Source organism: Bombina bombina, chromosome 4, assembly GCF_027579735.1.
Source record: "Bombina bombina isolate aBomBom1 chromosome 4, aBomBom1.pri, whole genome shotgun sequence".
Classification (NCBI taxonomy): Eukaryota; Metazoa; Chordata; class Amphibia; order Anura; family Bombinatoridae; genus Bombina; species Bombina bombina.
In genome coordinates, this window is record NC_069502.1 from 537,801,699 (window position 1) to 537,820,865 (window position 19,167).

Below are 19,167 nucleotides of genomic sequence, written 5' to 3' on the forward strand. Positions count from 1 at the left end.
ATCTGTAAATTCCATTGAATTGGTCAGTATTGCTTCAGACTTGAAAAGGAAGGAACTCTTCCGAAAGCTTGTCTTATTATAAATGTATAGTTAGTCCAATAAAAAAAGTATCATTGCTCAATGCAATACTCTTGTTATTTGTTATATATATTTATATAAATATAGCAATACCTATTTAAAAATACTAAGAACATATTCTGCTATGTGCAGAACATTGGAATGTGAATATTTACATTAAATACATAGTTAAAACCTTTATTAAAAAGCTATATGAAAAAAAGATGCTTGTGGACAAAAATGGTGCACACAATTAATGTGTAAAATGTGAGTTTATTGACTTGTGTCTGCATAAGCTCAGACTTGATGAAACAGAGTATGTTGCACTAGGCCAAATAAAAGCATTGGAAAGTGTACATATTTCTGGGTGTTCTTTTGTAGAAAAGCATACCTAGGTATTCTCAGGAGTAGCAATGCACTTCTTGCAGCGAGCTGCTGATTGGTGGCTGCCCATATGTCTCTTGTCGTGGCTTTTTTCTGATGTGTTCAGCTAGCTCCCAGTGGTGCACTGCTGTTCATGAGCCTACCTAGGTATGTCTTGCAACAAAGGATACCAAGGCTACACTCAGGAATGTGTACATTTGGCAGTGCTTTTTCTTGGCCTTGTGCAACACAAAACAATATGCTCCCCTGACTAAATTAAGTTGAATTATTTATTGCAGTTTTTTCTCACATATGAAGGTACATTATCATGCAGCTTATGATTTGTGTTTAGTGACCCTTTAATTTAGTATGATGTTTTCTGTATGTATGTCTGCATACCCCACATTACTCGTATGTCTATGATGTGGGATTTATTTATTTATGCATTAATAAGAGATGTGCTGTCTCTCACAGTTTTCAGCTCTTACTGACATTTAAGATTCCTCGAATTGTGGTAAACCCGCCTGTAAAAGTTGCTGAAGATGCCACCAAGCAAGTTGGCCTTTCTATTTTAAATATTTGTGATTCATTGAGCTGGTGCTCAGAGGGAAAAACACGGACACCTTTCCATGTGTCTATTGCCAAGGATGAATTACTACAACATATACTAAACAGTACAGTGAAAGCAGTGAACGGTTAGTATTTTGATCCAGAGTTTTAACTGAATTATTTAACTTTACTTTCTAACGAAGAGCCATTATAATATAAGAATAAAATGCTTTATTTAGATAGAACTTTCTCATTTTTGTCATATTCCCAACTCCTACAATAGCCTTATTTTGATCCAGATTAGGATAAAGCCAATGATTCGAAAGAGCAAACTAAACGTAGTTATTAGGGAGTGCTCCAACACCATAATATTACGTTACAAAGACTTTTAAAATAATAACAGCAATCTGTAGACTGTATAACACATTATAACAGTTATTAAAACACGTTTGTTATTACAAGCCACTGGTTGAAAGAGTGTTTCGTAAATAGCATACTTGCTTTGGTCCGTTGAAGTGTTCCAGTTTGCTGGGAATAGGTGAGCTGATACACCTTAATCTATCAGCCTGTGTCTACAAGCACATAAGGGTGCTTCAGCTAAATGTGAGTACCCATTCCTATTGCTTGCTTGCACCATTGTCCTTTGGGAAAACCGATTGATATGCACATGCAGCACCCCTCTATCTTTTTGTTACTATAGCCAGTGATTGTAGCATACACATGTATGCCTTTTTACTGATTGTCTCACCAGCTGTATCCTTATTTGGAGTATCACAGCAGTGGAACTTTAACCATGCATTTATATTTGCAGGGGTTAAATACATGGTAAAATAGAAAGATTTAATTTAAAATACAATTCTGTAACAAAATAGATCATTTTTAATGTTTATGGAAACAAAGGCAATCATGTTATATAAAGTGAATAAATCAAGTACTGAGTGTCTGATGATGAAAAGCTTGCTGGCTTGAGAGAAATCATACACAATCACGCAAAATTGTGTCTCTTCTTCACACCCAGAACCCTGTATAGTGAGATAAGCAGCTCTCAAGCTAAAATGTGCCTTTCTAAAAATAATTTGAAGGGCCTCACAGTACTGATGAGACTTATTAGATAATCTCACCAGACCAGAGAGCTTTACATAATCAGGCCCTTAATCTCAATATCATACCAATAGAAATTGTATTGTGGTGCCTATACAATGTTGACTTGGGGCTACCGTCTGATCTAACACAAAAACCTGAGGGTTAAAAATATAAGATAATCATCTATATCTTACTATTACTCGCTGACTGCTAGTTATATATCCTTAAATTACTTAGGTGACCTCTTCAATGTTTTCTAGACTATATTCCAGACATGCAACATAAGATTTAGACAAAAACACGAGCAGAGAATAATAATAGATTAATGCTGTTAGGTAATGTGCACCCACAACCAGCATTAAACAGTTCTAAAGCAGTCCAATCTTTGCAATAAGCTGGTTCCAGAAAAAGGGGGAGCTAGAAAGTACCTTGCAGCCTTCTTCAAATCCCAAAGACAAAGAGACACAGAGTATCAGTCGGCCTCTGATCGGTATACACAATGTTCAATACAACTCTCACAGTATGTTAATTGACTCACAAAAAGGCTCCGGCCGTCTAGCAACAACAGTGATACACCTACAGACTGATTCTCCAGCCCGAAGGCTAACAGGCTGCAGAGAGAATACCACAGCCCCCTGTGTTCCAACCAGCAGGCAAGGAACTCCATAAGCAATCCTCACAGGCAGCACTTATTCGGACCTCTAGCGAAAAACACTTACAGCCCCAAAAGATTAAACAGGGCTACGAGATCTGGAAGGGACCGGAGGGTGACTGTCAATCCCCAACAGAGGGGAACAGAAAACCGCCACAAGAGAGGAGCCACTACCACGGCAATCAACCTCACGGACCATGCTATATCCAATAGGAGGTGTGCTTACGAGGGGCTACAGGATTGGCTCGTTTCTCCGATGCAGAAAAGCTACCTTCCAAGTAACAGAGAGGTTTTGTAGGAACTCCGTACACCACCTATTGGAACAGCTGCTCCTGGAAATAGACAAGGCCTGGCTTACGGAGGGCCGTGGGATTTGCCCATCCCTCCGTTGAATTCTGTTGCTCCGATAGAGGATACTTTCCTGTGGATGTCCCAGGTTCCCGGGTAGGTACACGACATGTATACAATAGCGTTAGCCGTTTCAAGTCTCTGCACACCTAGTCAGCTGGCTGTAGGGACCCCAAATCCGTCTTCAGTCTCAGTTATCAGAAGCAGTTAACCCCAGACAAGTTGCAGGGTCATGGGATGTGTACCCGGTCCGGTCTCAGAGTGCACTCCCCTTCCGTGTTTTGTATATGTCTAGGGTGATTACATAAGCCTGTGCACCCTTCACTTGTTCCCAGTTTGTTGGATTGAGAGCTTGCATTTTGTGGCTGTTTAGGGACTCAGATTTTGGAAGAGACCTTGACGTGGTACCTGGGTTTATCCCATTTGGCCAGATGCGGTAACTAACTATTCCATTTTTGCTTTTAATCTTAGCTGAGAGCTTGTGAGTGCTGGACTTTCTCTGTGTGCTGTATTAATTTGTTTTGAAATTTTCCCTATGGGCCTTGCACCCAGACCTGTCTGGGGTTAACTGCCTGTGACTCTGGGGACAGTGCAGCTTCCTGAGAGTGCTATTGTGCACCCAGGGCTGTGCATGTTGCAGGGTCATAGCAGCCGCAGCAGCCGCAAATCCGTCTTCAGTCTCAGTTATCAGAAGCAGTTAACCCCAGAGAAGTTGCAGGGTCATGGGATGTGTACCCAGTCCGGTCTGAGAGTGCAGTCCCCTTCCGTGTTTTTTATATGTCTAGGGTGATTACATAAGCCTGTGCACCCTTCACTTGTTCCCAGTTTGTTGGATTGAGTGCTTGCATTGTTTTGCTGTTTAGGGACTCAGATTTTGGAAGAGACCTTGACGTGGTACCTGGGCTTATCCCATTTGGCCAGATGCGGTAACTAACTCTTCCATTTTTGCTTTTATTCTTAGCTTAGAGCTTGTAAGTGAGTGCTAGACTTTCTCTGTGTGCTATATATATGTGTGTGTGTATATATATATATATATATATATATATATATATATATACACACAGTAGCAAGTGGTGAAGGATCCGTATCCAGCAAAAACTTCACACAGCAGGCACAGCAGGAATTTGTAATCCATTTAATGTGTAGATAACCAAACGTTTCAGCCCTCACATGGGCTTTTGTCAATGGTAAACATAAGCCAGGACAGACATAACACATACTGCTACCCTCCACCTTTAAATACGAACATATATAAATAACATTTCAGAACTCATATCTTTGAGCCCTTATAACTTTTTAATGCAATATTTTTATAAATGATTTTTATTGGTGTTATTTTGAGTGTAACTGTACTTTTTAATGAATTTTTGATGTGTTTTGTGCAACTTTTTATTCATCATAACAACTAACCAGTTCTCTGAAATTGCGCTAACGTGATGCACGTTACATTCAACTGTGCTTGAGCAAACAAGTTTACTTTCAACTTGTAATACGTGCGATACCTCCGATGCGCTCAAACAGGCGTGATTATCTCGATATTGCTTGCGCGCAACAGTTAGCACGCCACTTGTAATCTAGCTCATAGAATATCATGTTCCCAAACAAAAGCCACAAAATGCTGACTTATCCAGACTGCAGTTGCCTTAAAAGACTAAGCAGCAATTCATATAAGATGAAAGAGATAATTGTAAAGAAGCTATGAATAAAGAGTGGAATTATGGGAGAGATGAATATTAGCAGCTATTGACCTAGGGCAGAAAACATCAGTTCCCCGTAATATTAATTCACTTGTACTAGCAAAGCTTGTGCAACATCACAGTAAACCAAATACATGTTGAAAACATTTTTTTAATCCCAGTGTGATAGTTGCAGAGTTATATATAGGTCTTGTAAACAAGTGTGGTTTGTGGGCTATACACTGCTATCACATGTATGTATACATGTTATCTAGATTTTTAAAGGGATATTAAACCAAAAATGTTTTACTATGCATATGACAGGTGAGCTTTTAAAATATTATGCATGACAAAGGTAAAATTAGAACTATTGAAACTAGTATTAGAAATAATAGGCAATATTGTGCACAATAATTTCTAGGTAAACTGCTCATTGGCTTATAATTCCCACAGTTCTTTTGGTAAACAGGGACACGCCTCCACCAGCATGAACATAAAGAACTGTTTTAATGACTGCAGTATACATATTTCAAATACTATAAATACTTTTAAAGGGACTTTGCAGTCAAGATTGTGTGCTCTGTTTTATTATGTATTTCATTGTTTTGTTTTTGTTCCAGTAGAGGTATATCCTGCTCCTTTAGTACTTGAATAATTGTGAAAAGCTGACAAGACATGACCCCACATTTCCAATTGTTTGTTCCTTAAACACCAATAAAAACCAGACCACCAAGTTGGGAGAGAAAAGGCTGCAGCTTATTTATTAAAACAAACCAAATAATAAATTAACATTTTAAACTTAACATTTCAGAACACCTTTTGACACACCTCAGTGCTTGCTTTATTTTACTATAAGCCCCCACCCCTTCCAGGGCATGGCTTCCACTCTCGCCTTCCTTTGCTTACACCTCCATAAGTACCAGCCATACTCCATTAGGCGTAAGCCTCAATAGAACATAGCAAGCACCCCCGCCATTGCTGCGACAACCACATACTCTAACTATAGGGAGGGAGGGCGGGACACACCTCCCACCGTGCTGCTCCTGGAGTGACACCTGTGACCTCACTTCCAGTCAGGGGTATATCAACCCCTACCAACCACGCCCCTTTTCCAAACCATCCACTCCTGGGGAAGTGGGGTCAACGTGCCCTCCTTCCATTCTGGCTCATCCGGGCCTTACTATATCACCTAAGCATCTATATGTAAAAAAGGAACATATTCTACCTCAAAATGTCTTTAGTTCACTAGAAGTAAGTGCTGTGTAAACAGTTAAGGGTGTGACACACTGCAAGCGGAGCAACGCGCAGCGTGTAGATACGGCTGTGCACACTTAGTGTGTCCTGCCTTTTCATCTCTGTGCGCTCAGCTGCGACAGGTCGTGTAGCTGAGCGCTCAGAGTTGAAACATTTGAACTTTTGAAGCGATGCGCGACGTGGTGCGAAGCAGCTGCTTTGCCTCGCGCCGCATCGCTTGCAGTGTGTCACAGCCTTTATACTTCAGCTGCTGCCCAGCTGCAAGTTGAGAGAAAAAAAACAATAGTCAATCAGCATCAGCAGTACTGGGGTAATGCTTTGCCTTTGCTGTGATCTCATGATATTTCACTGAAATCGCATGATATTTCATATAACTTACTTAAACTGAATAGGAAAATAACATGACTATGCCTGCACATGACAGATGCACATTCCCTAGCAAGTCCTGGGACAAGCATCCTGACTGGCTGATATGCAATGCTGTCTCTTTACAGTGGGGTGTGAATACTTAGGAAATCTGTGGTAAAATATCTTCCTTTTTTACATAGAGATGTTCAAGTGATATTTTCTAGTCAGCTTTTACAGCTATGCTGCAGCACTTTCTTGTGCTTCAACATTTGGGTATCATGTCCCTTTAAACAGATGCAGTTGTCCTAATCAGCCAATGATAAAGTACAAAACCAATACTGCAGTATTAGTTTACACTGCTTCTTAACATTATTTTTGTAATAAACATTTTCACCATGTGTAAATTCTACTCTTTCAAATGCATGATAAAACATTTTTAATTACAATACCCCTTTTAAATGCAACAAAAATGTTGGTGTCCCTTTAAAATAGAGCAGATATTGTAAAAAAAAAAACTGATTTCCTAAACTACATAGGTACTTGTGTAAGCAATATACATAGTCCTTATCGGAGCAATATGCACAGTATGCCTGTTGTGCTTCAATAAACGCTGAAGATGGGAGGCTAAACAGAAGTCAGTACACTACAGTTATGCAATGCTGCCTCATTAATTAAACTAATTAAGTAATAACACATGTCTCTTACATGAAACAGTAAAGATAAAAAATAACCTCTTAATACAACTGTGTGACAATTATAAAATTACATTTATTTTTATCTGCACCAAGACTTCTCACTTTTCCATCTGTTGCTAGAAGTTACCTTTTTATGTATGTATATATCATATTATTGTTATTATTATGTTTCTTTTAGACTGGGAATCTACTGTTAAAAATCAAGTCTTCAGCCTGAGCTCTTATGACTTCTTGTGGACAGACGACATGTACAGACAGAGTGAAGAAATCGTAGGGAGTAAACCAGACCTTTCTGTCATCCACAAGGAAGTAAAACGATTTTTGCATATCGAAGAAAAAATAAAAGAATATCCAGAGGTGAGGAATGTCAGATAAATAAATGCACGTGATAATTAAATGCAGCATGTGCCATATTGTTACTCCATCATAGTAGCGCTTAAAGGGACACAACACTCACCACTGAAATAGACAAGTGCATTTCAATATTTAGTGGAATCATTGGTAAACGCTAATACTGATTTAGTGAGAACTTATATTGTGTATAGACATGCAGAACATATGTAGATATGCTGCACAGCAACTGCATTTAAGCATTGCTCCTCCTCAGTGTGCTTGTGTTGGATTGGTGATGACTTAATTTACATAAACTCCTATGTGGTATAAACCACTGCTGAATCACTGAGAAGGTGTGCTGTCTGAATATAGGTGAATGAAACCGAGAGAGCTTTTACTAGAAGCATTTTTACTAATACATGTGTAGTACTAAAGGTCTGGGGCCTGATCTGATATGCAGCGTCGCCCGCAAAAGCCGGCGACGCCAAATATTGCGCTGGTTTGGTATCCTATATATGGCGTAACCTAGACGTTACGCTCGTATATTTTTGCCTTCGGCCGTAGTTTTTTGGCCCATAGACAGGTATACCAAACCAGCGCAGTTTGGTATCCAATATACAGCGTAAGGACTTACGTGGCGAAAATGGAGAAATCTTACTCCATTTTCACCTCACCACAAAATGCAGGCGTAGTAAGCCTTACGCTAAGTATTGGAGCCCCGTAACTCCCTAAACTACCTGCAAAATAAAACCTAACACCTAACGCATGCGCAATGTCTATCTACCTGTCAACCGCGATCCCCCGTCGCAATCCCTAATAAAGTGTTTAAAAATGATTAACCCCTAATCTAATCCCCCTACACCGCCGCCACCTATAATAAATGTATTACCCCCTAAAATGTCCCTACCCTAAACTAAATTACAAATAGCCCTGAAAAGGGCTTTTTGCGTGGCATTGCCCCAAAGTAACCAGCTCTATTACCAGCCCTTAAAAGGGCCTTTTGCAAGGCATTGCCCCAAAGTAACCAGCTCTATTACCAGCCCTTAAAAGGGCCTTTTGCGGGGCATTGTCCCAAAGTAATCAGCTCTTTTACATGTAATCTAATCCCCCTACACCGCCGCCACCTATATTAAATGTATTAACCCCTAATCTAATCCCCCTATACCGCCGCCACCTATATTAAATATATTAACCCCTAATCTAATCCCCCTACACCGCCGCCACCTATATTAACTATATTAACCCTAATTATATTAGGGTTAATATAGTTATATTATATATATTATTAATATAGTTAATAATTAATATAGTTATTATATTATATATATTAACTATATTAACCCTATCTAACCCTAACACCCCTAACTTAATTATTATTGCAATAAGTCTAAATAATATTAATCTTATTAACTAAAATATTCCTATTTAAAACTAAATACGTACCTATAAAATAAACCTTAAGATAGCTACAATATAATTAATAATTACATTGTAGCTATTTTAGGGTCTATATTTATTTTACAGGTAACTTGGTATTTATTTTAACTAGGTACAATAGCTATTAAATAGTTAATAACTATTTAATAGCTACCTAGTTAAAATAATTACCAATTTACCTGTAAAATAAATCCTAACCTAAGTTATAAATACACCTACACTATCAATAAATTAATTAAATAAACTACAATTATCTAAACTAAAATATAATTAAATACACTAAACTAAATTACAAAATAAGTAAACACTAAATTACAAAAAATAAAAAAAGATTTATTATAATCAATAAGGAATATGTAGCACCTTATAAATAGCACCTTATAAATAAATAAAAAAATTATAAATGTGCTTTTACTTTAAAAATACTGTTTTGTTTTAATGACAATAAACTGACTGTTTATAAAAAGGATCTTCACACAAGAGAAAATAAAAAGTGCTGTTTTCACAGCTGCAGTGAACAGTGAATCGCTACTGACAGGAAGATTCACTGTTCACTATAAGCAGTGGTAAGATTGGAGCTAAAACTACATTTGTACAGTTGTAATTCTGGCGATTCTGCTTGAAATCACCAGCATGGGAGCGTGCATATACTAGACTGACATAGGGCGTATAGTGCAGTCCCTATTGGACGATGCACCTGTCTGTCAAATTGAGATTACAGAAATTTTCAGACAGAGGCGGCCGGGGCACAGGTAACGGAGTGGCTTTTAAGAGCAATATTTTCATTGAAAAAAGTTTTATTTAAAAACAATTCAGGCATCACTGTGCACATACCGAGGAGTACTTCCAAAGTATTAAACTACATAAGCTTGAGTTTACCATCACTTTAAAGTCTTACTTTAGATTAAGCTGCTTATCCTCCTGCACCCATTTCTATATCATGGAACAGGAACAGTAAAAAAGTTATTTAAAAATGAATTTTGTTTCTGGTCACTTTGAAATGGCTACCAAGCTCCGCCCACTGATGACATCACGATCTGGGCTGCATTAAAGGGACATAAAACAAGTTGGGATACAGACAAAATATAATAATATGTACTTTAATTACTTTACCTGCAAATGTATACTGCAGTGCCTCACCATTAACCCTTTCTTTTATGTTTCCGAATTGTAAAGAAAGTTCTGACTCCAAAATGCAAAAATGTACAGAGGTTATCTGCTGGAGGCTTCACTAATTACAAAAAACTCCCTAATTGGATTCAACAGACTGTCCATGCTATACAGCAGAGTGCATAGATGCAGCTCAAATCATGACAGATTTTGCTTAACCTAGTTCAATGCAAACTGTTTTAACATGTCTAATTGCTGTTCTATTTATCATTTCTACCATTCTAATGTGAGAATGACCCTGGAGTTAGAAATGACTGCTTCTGATTGACTGTTATCAGTGTGACTAGTAGACTTCTAAAGAAGCAACATGACAGTAATATGAATACCTATGGGTAAAAAACCTTGGCTGATCTTTTGGCCAAAATCTTTTATTCACTATTAATGTAAAGAAATTGTGCCACCCTATTAGGGATAACGTTTGTTGAATAAGTTATATATAATTATATATAATATAACAATTCTTTTTGGACTATATATGAATTGTACCTAAGACTAAACAACTGATTTGTTTTTTTAGGTTTTACGTGTAGGTTGTATGTGTCTTGATTTCTCATCTATCAAAGAAACATTAAAAGGATTTGCAGGAAGCTGGAAATCTCACTACGCAACAATTTTACACCATCATGTTAAGGTAAAGGATATGATAATTTCTTAACAAAATTCTAGTCCTATGAACAACATAGAATGCACATATTTTCATGTGGTTTCTCCTTAAAGTCAGGTAAATGGTTTGAAGATTAGTATTTAAATCAAAGGTTTACCGCAGTTATTTATGTGGGTACCTAATATGTAATTGCTATTTAAATACTAGTTTAAATGGCAGTATTATATTTTTATTTACCTGTAAAATTCCTTTTTCACCAATGCCCTGTCTGCTTCATTGCTACAGATTTTTAAAATTATTATTAGTAGAGAGTGAAACAGCCAAACAGAAGGCAGCTGTCCACACCAATTAATTTCTTCAACTTGTCTGAGAACGTAGCACCTTGAGCGCACTGTAGTAAACCAACTCACCCGTTTGATTAGCCAATCTGTGTGCACCTAATTATAATTAAGAAAAAAAACTTGGTGCTGGGATGTGGGGACTGGGGCTGTGAAAAAAGTTAAATTACAATACAATCCAGCAATTTAGATTAGTATTTTCAGAGTAGTTTTTTTTTTTTAAATATAATTTTGATTGTTTTATACAATACTTCAGTCAGGGATAATTTACTTAATGTACCTATATAACATTATTCTGTATACCGCACAACTTAAATAAAGTGTGGCATTCTAAATCCCATCTTCTATTTCGTATGTCCATCGAACACAAAAAAAACCACAAAAAAAACAGGTAGAAAACTCAAAAAAGAACCAGGGAAAATAAACAAATGAGCTTAAGCGTAGCTTCCCCCTAGGTAGTAACAATAATCACATTCCTTTTAATACATGTGGAATCCAGTTAATAAGTCTATTATGTTACAAAACAACTAGGCAACTTTCTCAACATTAAACCATCTCTCGATATGATCCAGGGAAAAGCAGATACGTATTCCCTGCTGGTGCGCCGGGGGGGGGGGGAGGATTGGTAGACTGGGGGAAACCCATTTTATAGTATAATACTAGGAGAAGTGATGTATAGAGTGCCAAAGAGTCTAAGTTTAAAAAGTGGAAGTTTATTACAACTGTTCTAAATCCCTATTAGGGGATAGATACAATGTAAGTTACACAATGGTAATAAAATACTTGATTAAGAAAGCACAATAATAAAAAGCACAATAGTAAAAACCACAATATATGGTTAGCACAATAGATGATTAATGCGTGGTTAACACAATATATGATATGATAAAAAACATATATTAAGACACCATGAATGTGGAAAATCAGGCTCAGTCTATGCTCTGTAAGGTGCACCTTATGAGTATAAGGACCGATATAGACTTGGCTATACACAGTCAATAATGTTCCGATAGGTGACGTGTTCCAGATCGTGATAATTAAAAATGAGTGTTCTAAATTGTAATTGGTGAAAGTGAAAGTGAAATTTTTTTATTTTTTTTTGAGAAAAATTCAAAAAGACGTCCAAGACGTGCAACAGACAAAAACAAAAAATGAGAATGAGAAAAACAAAACAAAAATGAAAAATAGAAAACGGTAATATCAGAGTGGTCAAAAAACTTCCAAAATGATGTGTAAATTTAATCAGTGAAAAAAGAAAGTTATTCCAAAGTGTTAATAGTGGATATAGATCCTTCTGTAGAGTGGTATATTCTTATTAGGAGCTGAGTCGTATTTTCTTCCTATAACCTGTAACAACACATAACAAATAGTGCAATATCGCTAAAAACAAAAAATGAAATAAGGAATAAGGCTTACCAAATGACTTGCCAACGCGTTTCGACCCTCAAAAATGGGCTTTTATCAAGAATAGGGTTCTAAGAGGTGTAACTAGTTGATTTTCTATATAGACACTCAAAGGACAAATATAAAGACAGGCATCCAGTGTAGACTTCCACCATGCACTTCATTGGGTAAAAACTTTTTTTGTTGCTATACAGTTCCAAGATGATCACTTCACTTGGCACTTACAAGATAAATATAGACAACTGTGTATGTCTAATGGAGGCTACAACTCCCACCATGCACTACTACTTGGCTAAATGTCACTACCATTTCCTAGTATATCCAGTCTCGGAACACTTAATCAGTTTAAGCAGCCCCCATGGAAGAAGAATACTTGACCAATGACCCCCAGATACTTTGAGTTTGAGACCCCTGCACTATACCTTTTGGGCACAGGTGCTCTAGGTTATATTATGATACTTTAAATTGATTTAAAAATACATTATAAAAAAAATTATTTGTTTCTTTAGCATTAGTGTGATTTGAGTTGTATTTTTTTAAACCTGACAACAATCATTTTTTCTAAGATTTAAACTGAAAATTGGTAAAAAAAATTAACACTGACAAAAGAAAACAAACTAGATACACTTAGGGTTGCCAGTCACTAGTCAAACTAGTCATTGAAAAGGAAAAGCAGAAAAATCCTGTGAAAATCTGCCTGAATCTCAAAGCATTTTCATGTGTATATAAATGTAATGAGGGTTTTAAAAAAAATTAAAATAAACATCCCTCACTATTTCTACAATGGAATATCCCTTTCACTATAGAGATAAACAATAGAGATGTTTGACCTCCATGTGTAAATCTATTAATATTTACATAATGTACAGGTGAAACTTCAAGAGGTTTTGCAGTACAGAGAGCAAGTGTGGCAGCAGCTGACGGTGCCAGTGCAAAGTTTGGAGCAGTTAAATTATTGTTTGATTCTTCTAGAAGAGCTGCAAGATATGGAGAACAAAATTGACAATATATATCAGCCAATCGAAGACATGTATGAGCAACTGAGGTAAGTGTGCTTGATAAGGACAACAAATACAGCATATTGATCTGAACAAGAGCAATGTATCTGCTTTTTTCTGATCTTCTTATAGTTCTAGTACTATAAGGCAAGACATATTTAAATGGATGCTGTGTCTTAGGTACTATAAAATAATACAAATGATTTGTGGTAAAATGAGCAAGCTTATTAAAGGGACACTGAACCCAAATTTTTTCTTTCATGATTCAGATAGAGCATGCAATTTTAAGCAACTTTCTAATTTACACCTATTATCAATTTTTCTTCATTCTCTAGCTATCTTTATTTGAAAAAGAAGGCATCTCAGCTTTTTTTTTTTTTTTTTTTCAACAAGCTTTATTGTGAATTCAAACATACAGGTCAAAAATTAAACAATATTCATGACATACAATTTTAGGGAAACTAGTACCCATGTGGGATAAAGATAAAGTCCTTCTTTTTACTAAATGCTAATGTCCAAATCTTGAGCTTGACGTGAGGGTGTTCCCCTCTAAAGATCTATGGGACCCCAGGATACCCCTGGGTACATAATGAATGAGTCGCCTGGGTACTAGTTCAGTGATCTCTATTGGACAAAGCTTTTCAACATATTTTTTAACAAACAACTATACAATCCTCTTTTTCTAAGCTTTTTTTTTTATTAGTTCAGACTCTGGATAGCACATTTTTATTGGTGGATGAATTTATCCACCAATCAGCAAGAACAACCCAGGTTGTTCACCAAAAATGGGCCGGCATCTAAACTTACATTCTTGCATTTCAAATAAAGATACCAAGAGAATGAAGAAAATGTGATAATAGGAGTAAATTAGAAAGTTGCATAAAATGTCATGCTCTATCTGACTCACGAAAGAAAAAATTTGGGTTCAGTGTCCCTTTAAATTAAAAACATATAAAAATAAAAGTGCCCCGTGTGGCTCCTGGTTGCAATTCTCTGCAATCACCTATATCTGTCCAACTTTCTTTCAACCTGAACTTTATTAAGATCCAGAAAGTAAAATATACTACTTGTATAATTCAGTGTGCTCATTGCTTTATTATTTTGTTATCATTATTAATTGTATTATTGGGGATATGCATTAAAGGCTAATACCGCACTTTGAATATTTAGTTTAACTTTGGGAACCAGTTTTCAAGGAGGACATAGAGGTGATATGATTAAATTATACAAAAATATACAGGGCCCATATGAGCAATTCTCACCAATAGGACTGTAGAAAAGGTGAGGTCATTTATTGAGACTAGAGGAACGCAGCATAAGGGGTTCTTTACAGTAGGAACAATAAGGATAATACGAATATGGATGTTTGCCTAATTAGGCTGTTTTAGCAAATTCAGTAGATGTTTTTTTAACAGTACTGGATTTTATTGGCAAAGCCGGATATACAAAGTTATAACAATTATTATTGACAGTATGCTACCTTGTTGATTTAAGGAAACATGTAATTGCTATTTTGGAGTTAAGAAGAATTGATTTTCCTTTAAGACACAATTCACTTTTTTGGCAGTAATAACAGGGATATGCGAAAGGTTGGACTTGATGGACTTGAATCTTTTGCAAATGATATAACAAAGTATTATGTCCCTAATAATGTTTCTATGAGTTATATAACTTGGTTGAATCTAATGATGTAATTTCCCAGTCTTTTTTAACATATTGGGTCAGATTCTCAAGAACTAGTCAGCATGGAGAGAATCATAAGCTTATTTTACTGACCATTATATTGTAAATGATCTCTTCTTCACATAACGTGTATTACTGAACTTCTCTTAAAGAGATACACAGCTAACAAGGTTAGAATAGCCTTTAAATCCCTGAGGGTCTTGTAATACTGACGTTGTATCTTACAAAATCTCGCCAGACCAGGTAGCTTTAGAGGTATCAGGCCCCATGCGTTGTATATTCACTGTATGCTTTTTTCTAGTATCTATTTCAGACATGTAAAGTCATCTACTCACTATCTGCCTAATGTATTTTTAAATATTTTCTAACTTCTAAACATTTTCATCTTTCCAGATCTTATCAGTTGCGAATACCAAGAGAAGAAGTCACTGAAGTTACAAACCTGAGATCTAAATGGGCGGAATTACTTAATCTTTCTGACACTGTAAGAAGAGAATTGTTTTGCTGTATATTTGTGCAATTTATTAATTATTTATAGGGACAGTAACGTCAAAATTAAACTTTTGTGATGCAGATAAACAATGCACAACTTTCCAGTTTTCTTTTACTATTAAATGTGCTTTGTTCTCTTGGTACCCTTTGTTGAAGAATATACCTAGGTAGTCTTAGGAGCAGCAGTGCATTACTGCTCCTGAGCCTACGCTTCAACAATGAATACCAAAAGAATAAAGTAAATTAAAAAGTTGTGCATTTTCTATCTGCATCATGAGTTTAATTTTGACTTTACTTTCCCTTTAACCAATAAAAAGGAAAAATGCACTTAACCAACAATGGTTCGTTTAAAATATATGCAATAAAAAATAAAAAATAAATGTTATAATATTTTTAACATGGAAAAGGGTTAAGTTACAGCTAATTAAATTGATATTGAAATGAATAGGAAATGCATGTTTGTGCCCAACTGGTTCCTAGGGATATATTACTCACTGGCTGCAAAGTAAGTCAATTCCTGCAAATGTATTGATGCAAAAGGACAGGCATCCGCCAATAAAACAAATCATGGCGCTAGAACATCCTTTTTTCGAACAACAAAAACTGTTATATGTTTTAAACAAACTCTAGAAAAACCATTTTTTCAGTCAAACAAACCTAGTCATAGAAGCTAGGGGCTAAGGTATAAAGGGCATTTGCTTGGTGGGCTGTGGCCAGTTGCGTGTTAGGGCTGGTTAGCCCTGCCCTGTTACCATGACTATTATTCGTGCACTCTGCACTGACTGCTTGCTTTGTTTGTGAGCCAGGTCAGGGCTGGTCCTTTCCCCCAGTCTGTATCTGGGAGCCGGTCCAAGTGCACCTTCTAACATTACATCAAAATCATCATCCTCACAATGGCTGGCTCTACTGCTAATTGGCTCCATGCAGAGCTGTATCCTGTGATGATTTGTATTTAGTGCAGCCTTGGTCTGTAACAGCCTCAGACAGCCTCACACCTGAATAGGTAAGGAGTATGCATGAATTGTTGCTGCTCATATGGATATAGCACCATTCTGGTGTCTGCATGTGCATTTTCACCTAGTGTCAGCCTGTTGTCCATCCTCTAGTATATACTTGCTTACTGCCCTATTTGTGTTCTGTCTATTTGTAAACTGTAAATTTGGGTTTACCGGTGTCTGACCCTTGGGCAGGGGCTTAACTGCAGGGGTCTCAAAGGTTTTAGATGAGACCAGACCCACACATCTAGAGGCCTCTAAAGGCCCTTCATTAAGTAGTTGCATTCCTACAGGGAGTGCACAGTTGCATGGACTTCACATTCGTCATGCCTGGCCCCTCTATTTGCCCTTGCAAGATGACTCCCACAGTGTTGTTGTACGGAAAAACATGACACTATATTTGTATAGGAAGGTTGTACAATTGCATATTCTCTATTGTGGTCTAACCAAGGGAGAAGGATGAGAGCCACAGAGAAACCGTCCCTCTTGAGAGTGCCTGTTAATGTGTAAGGTGGGTGGGTGTGCATGTTGGTGCTTATGGATGGCTGTGTGTGTTATTTCTCCCTGATAGTTCAGTTTGCGTGTGACAACAAGTGCTCAGGTTCCCGTTATTTTAAATGACTGTGACTACACAGGAAGTTGGGCAACAAGTGGTCATTCTTTATTTAAATGTGAGCTTTAATAGCTTCTGTTTCTTCATGACATTACAATTTTTTTCTATTTTATGAATCCAGTTTACAAAATACAGTGACAGTGTGTTTATTTTTTGGTAAATTAAACTAGTAATTTAAGTGATTAAGGGCAGATTACGAGTAGCTCTGGTGATCTGTTTTGCAAAACAAAAAAGTGTCACAAAACACATCACAAAATACAGTTACATTCATAATAACCCTATCTAAAAAAAATATTTTTTAAATATTGCACAAAAAAAAGTTATAAGGGCTTCTTTTTTTTCTAACACCTGAGACCTCATATCTTGACGAATCAAAATTTCAAATAGTTTTTTGAAAAAACAGCCATCGTGCTCTCCGGGCCAAAGAGGAAAAGGACCATCCAGGTCCAAAAGCCAGCGTCTGTCATGGTATGGGGTGTGTCAGTGCCCATGGCATGGGTAACTTGCACATATGTGAGGGCACCATTAATGCAGAAAGATATGTATACATTTTGGAGCAACATATGCTGCCATCCAGACGTCATCTTTTCCAAGGACGTCCTTGCATTTTCCAGCAGGACAACTCCAAGCCACATTCTGCCCGGATTACAAGCAGAGAGTGTGGGTGCTAGCATGGCCTGCCTATATTCCTGACCTGTCTCTGATTGAGTATGTGTGGCGCATTATAAAGAGCAAAATAAGACAACAAAGGCCCCTTACAGTTGCGCAGCAGAAGATATGCATAATGAATGAATGGGGGAAAATTCCACTTGCTAAACTTAGCCAACTGGTGTCTCCAGTGCCCAAACGCTTACTAAGTCTTATTAAAAGAAAGGTGATGGTAACCAGGCGACTGTCCCAACTTTTTGGGAGTGTGTTGCAGTCATTAGATTTGAAATGAGTGTATATTTTTAAAAATACATTAAATTTACAAAGTAAAACATCAAATAATATGTTAATAATGTGTTTTCAATATAGTACAGGATGAATTGAATTTTCAAATGACTCTTTTTGTTTGTTTCTTTGTATTTTCCATACTGTCCCAATTTTTTTGGAATTGGGGTTGTATTTATATTTGTATATATGTATTTACAGACATATATACACATAAACACATAAATACATAGATACAGATATATAGAAAATATTCATTTTTAATAAAGTGTTATACTATGTATTTACTGTAAATATTTCACATTCCAATGTGCTGCACATAGCAGAATATGTTCTATGTATTTATAAATAGATATTCCTATATATATCTGTATATATCTATACATATATAATCGCATGTGTGTAGGTATATATATATATATATCTATATTATCCAATATATATTATTATTGAGTGTGATATTCTAAGTTCTGATTTTTACATCCATCGGGTTAGCGTGTGAGCGAAAACTGTTTTCTTTCAACTTGTAATATGAGCGATACCCAATGCACTCAAAAAACTAACTTTTAGCTGAGTTAGAGCTCAAGCGGGAGCGTTAAATACCACTCCACTTGTAATCTGGCCCTAAAAGGGGGGCTGCTCTGCCTTAAAATGCCCAGGTCTCTCTCTTGTCCAAGTCCAGCTCTGTATCCTACGTATATATAATGACTGTAGTGGGCATAACAGCGAGCTATTTACAAACTAAAGCACACACACACAGGGCACACCACCCAGCTGATTTTACCGACCAAGGAGCAAAATGTAAGCAAAACAAATCATGGAGCTGGAACATACTTTTTTCAAACAACTAAATGTAAGCTAAAATTAGGTAATATGAATGTAATGTTTTTAATGTTTGTTGCATACATTATAATTTACTTAATTTTAGTTTAATTATGCAATTTATATGTGCTTGGATAGCTTAAAGGGACAGTAAATAACAAAAATGTTGTTGTTTAAAAATGTAGATAATCCCTTTATTAACCATTCCCCAGTTTTGCATAACCAATGCAGTTATAATAATATACTTTTTACCTCTGTGATTATCTATTATCTAAGTCTCTGCAAACTGCCCCCTTATTTCAATTCTTTTGACAGACTTG

At 36.6% G+C, this 19,167-nt stretch overlaps 1 protein-coding gene across 1 annotated transcript in view; it reads left to right on the forward strand.

Moving 5' to 3' along the window:
- The window catches only part of LOC128657631 (uncharacterized), a 524,168-nt gene that overhangs the window by 145,678 nt on the left and 359,323 nt on the right, over positions 1-19,167 (forward strand). The window contains exons 24-28 of the mRNA XM_053712016.1: positions 895-1,115; positions 7,204-7,382; positions 10,483-10,596; positions 13,181-13,356; positions 15,386-15,476. Coding sequence (XP_053567991.1) covers positions 895-1,115; positions 7,204-7,382; positions 10,483-10,596; positions 13,181-13,356; positions 15,386-15,476 — 781 coding nt within the window. The remainder of the gene's footprint in view (positions 1-894; positions 1,116-7,203; positions 7,383-10,482; positions 10,597-13,180; positions 13,357-15,385; positions 15,477-19,167) is intronic.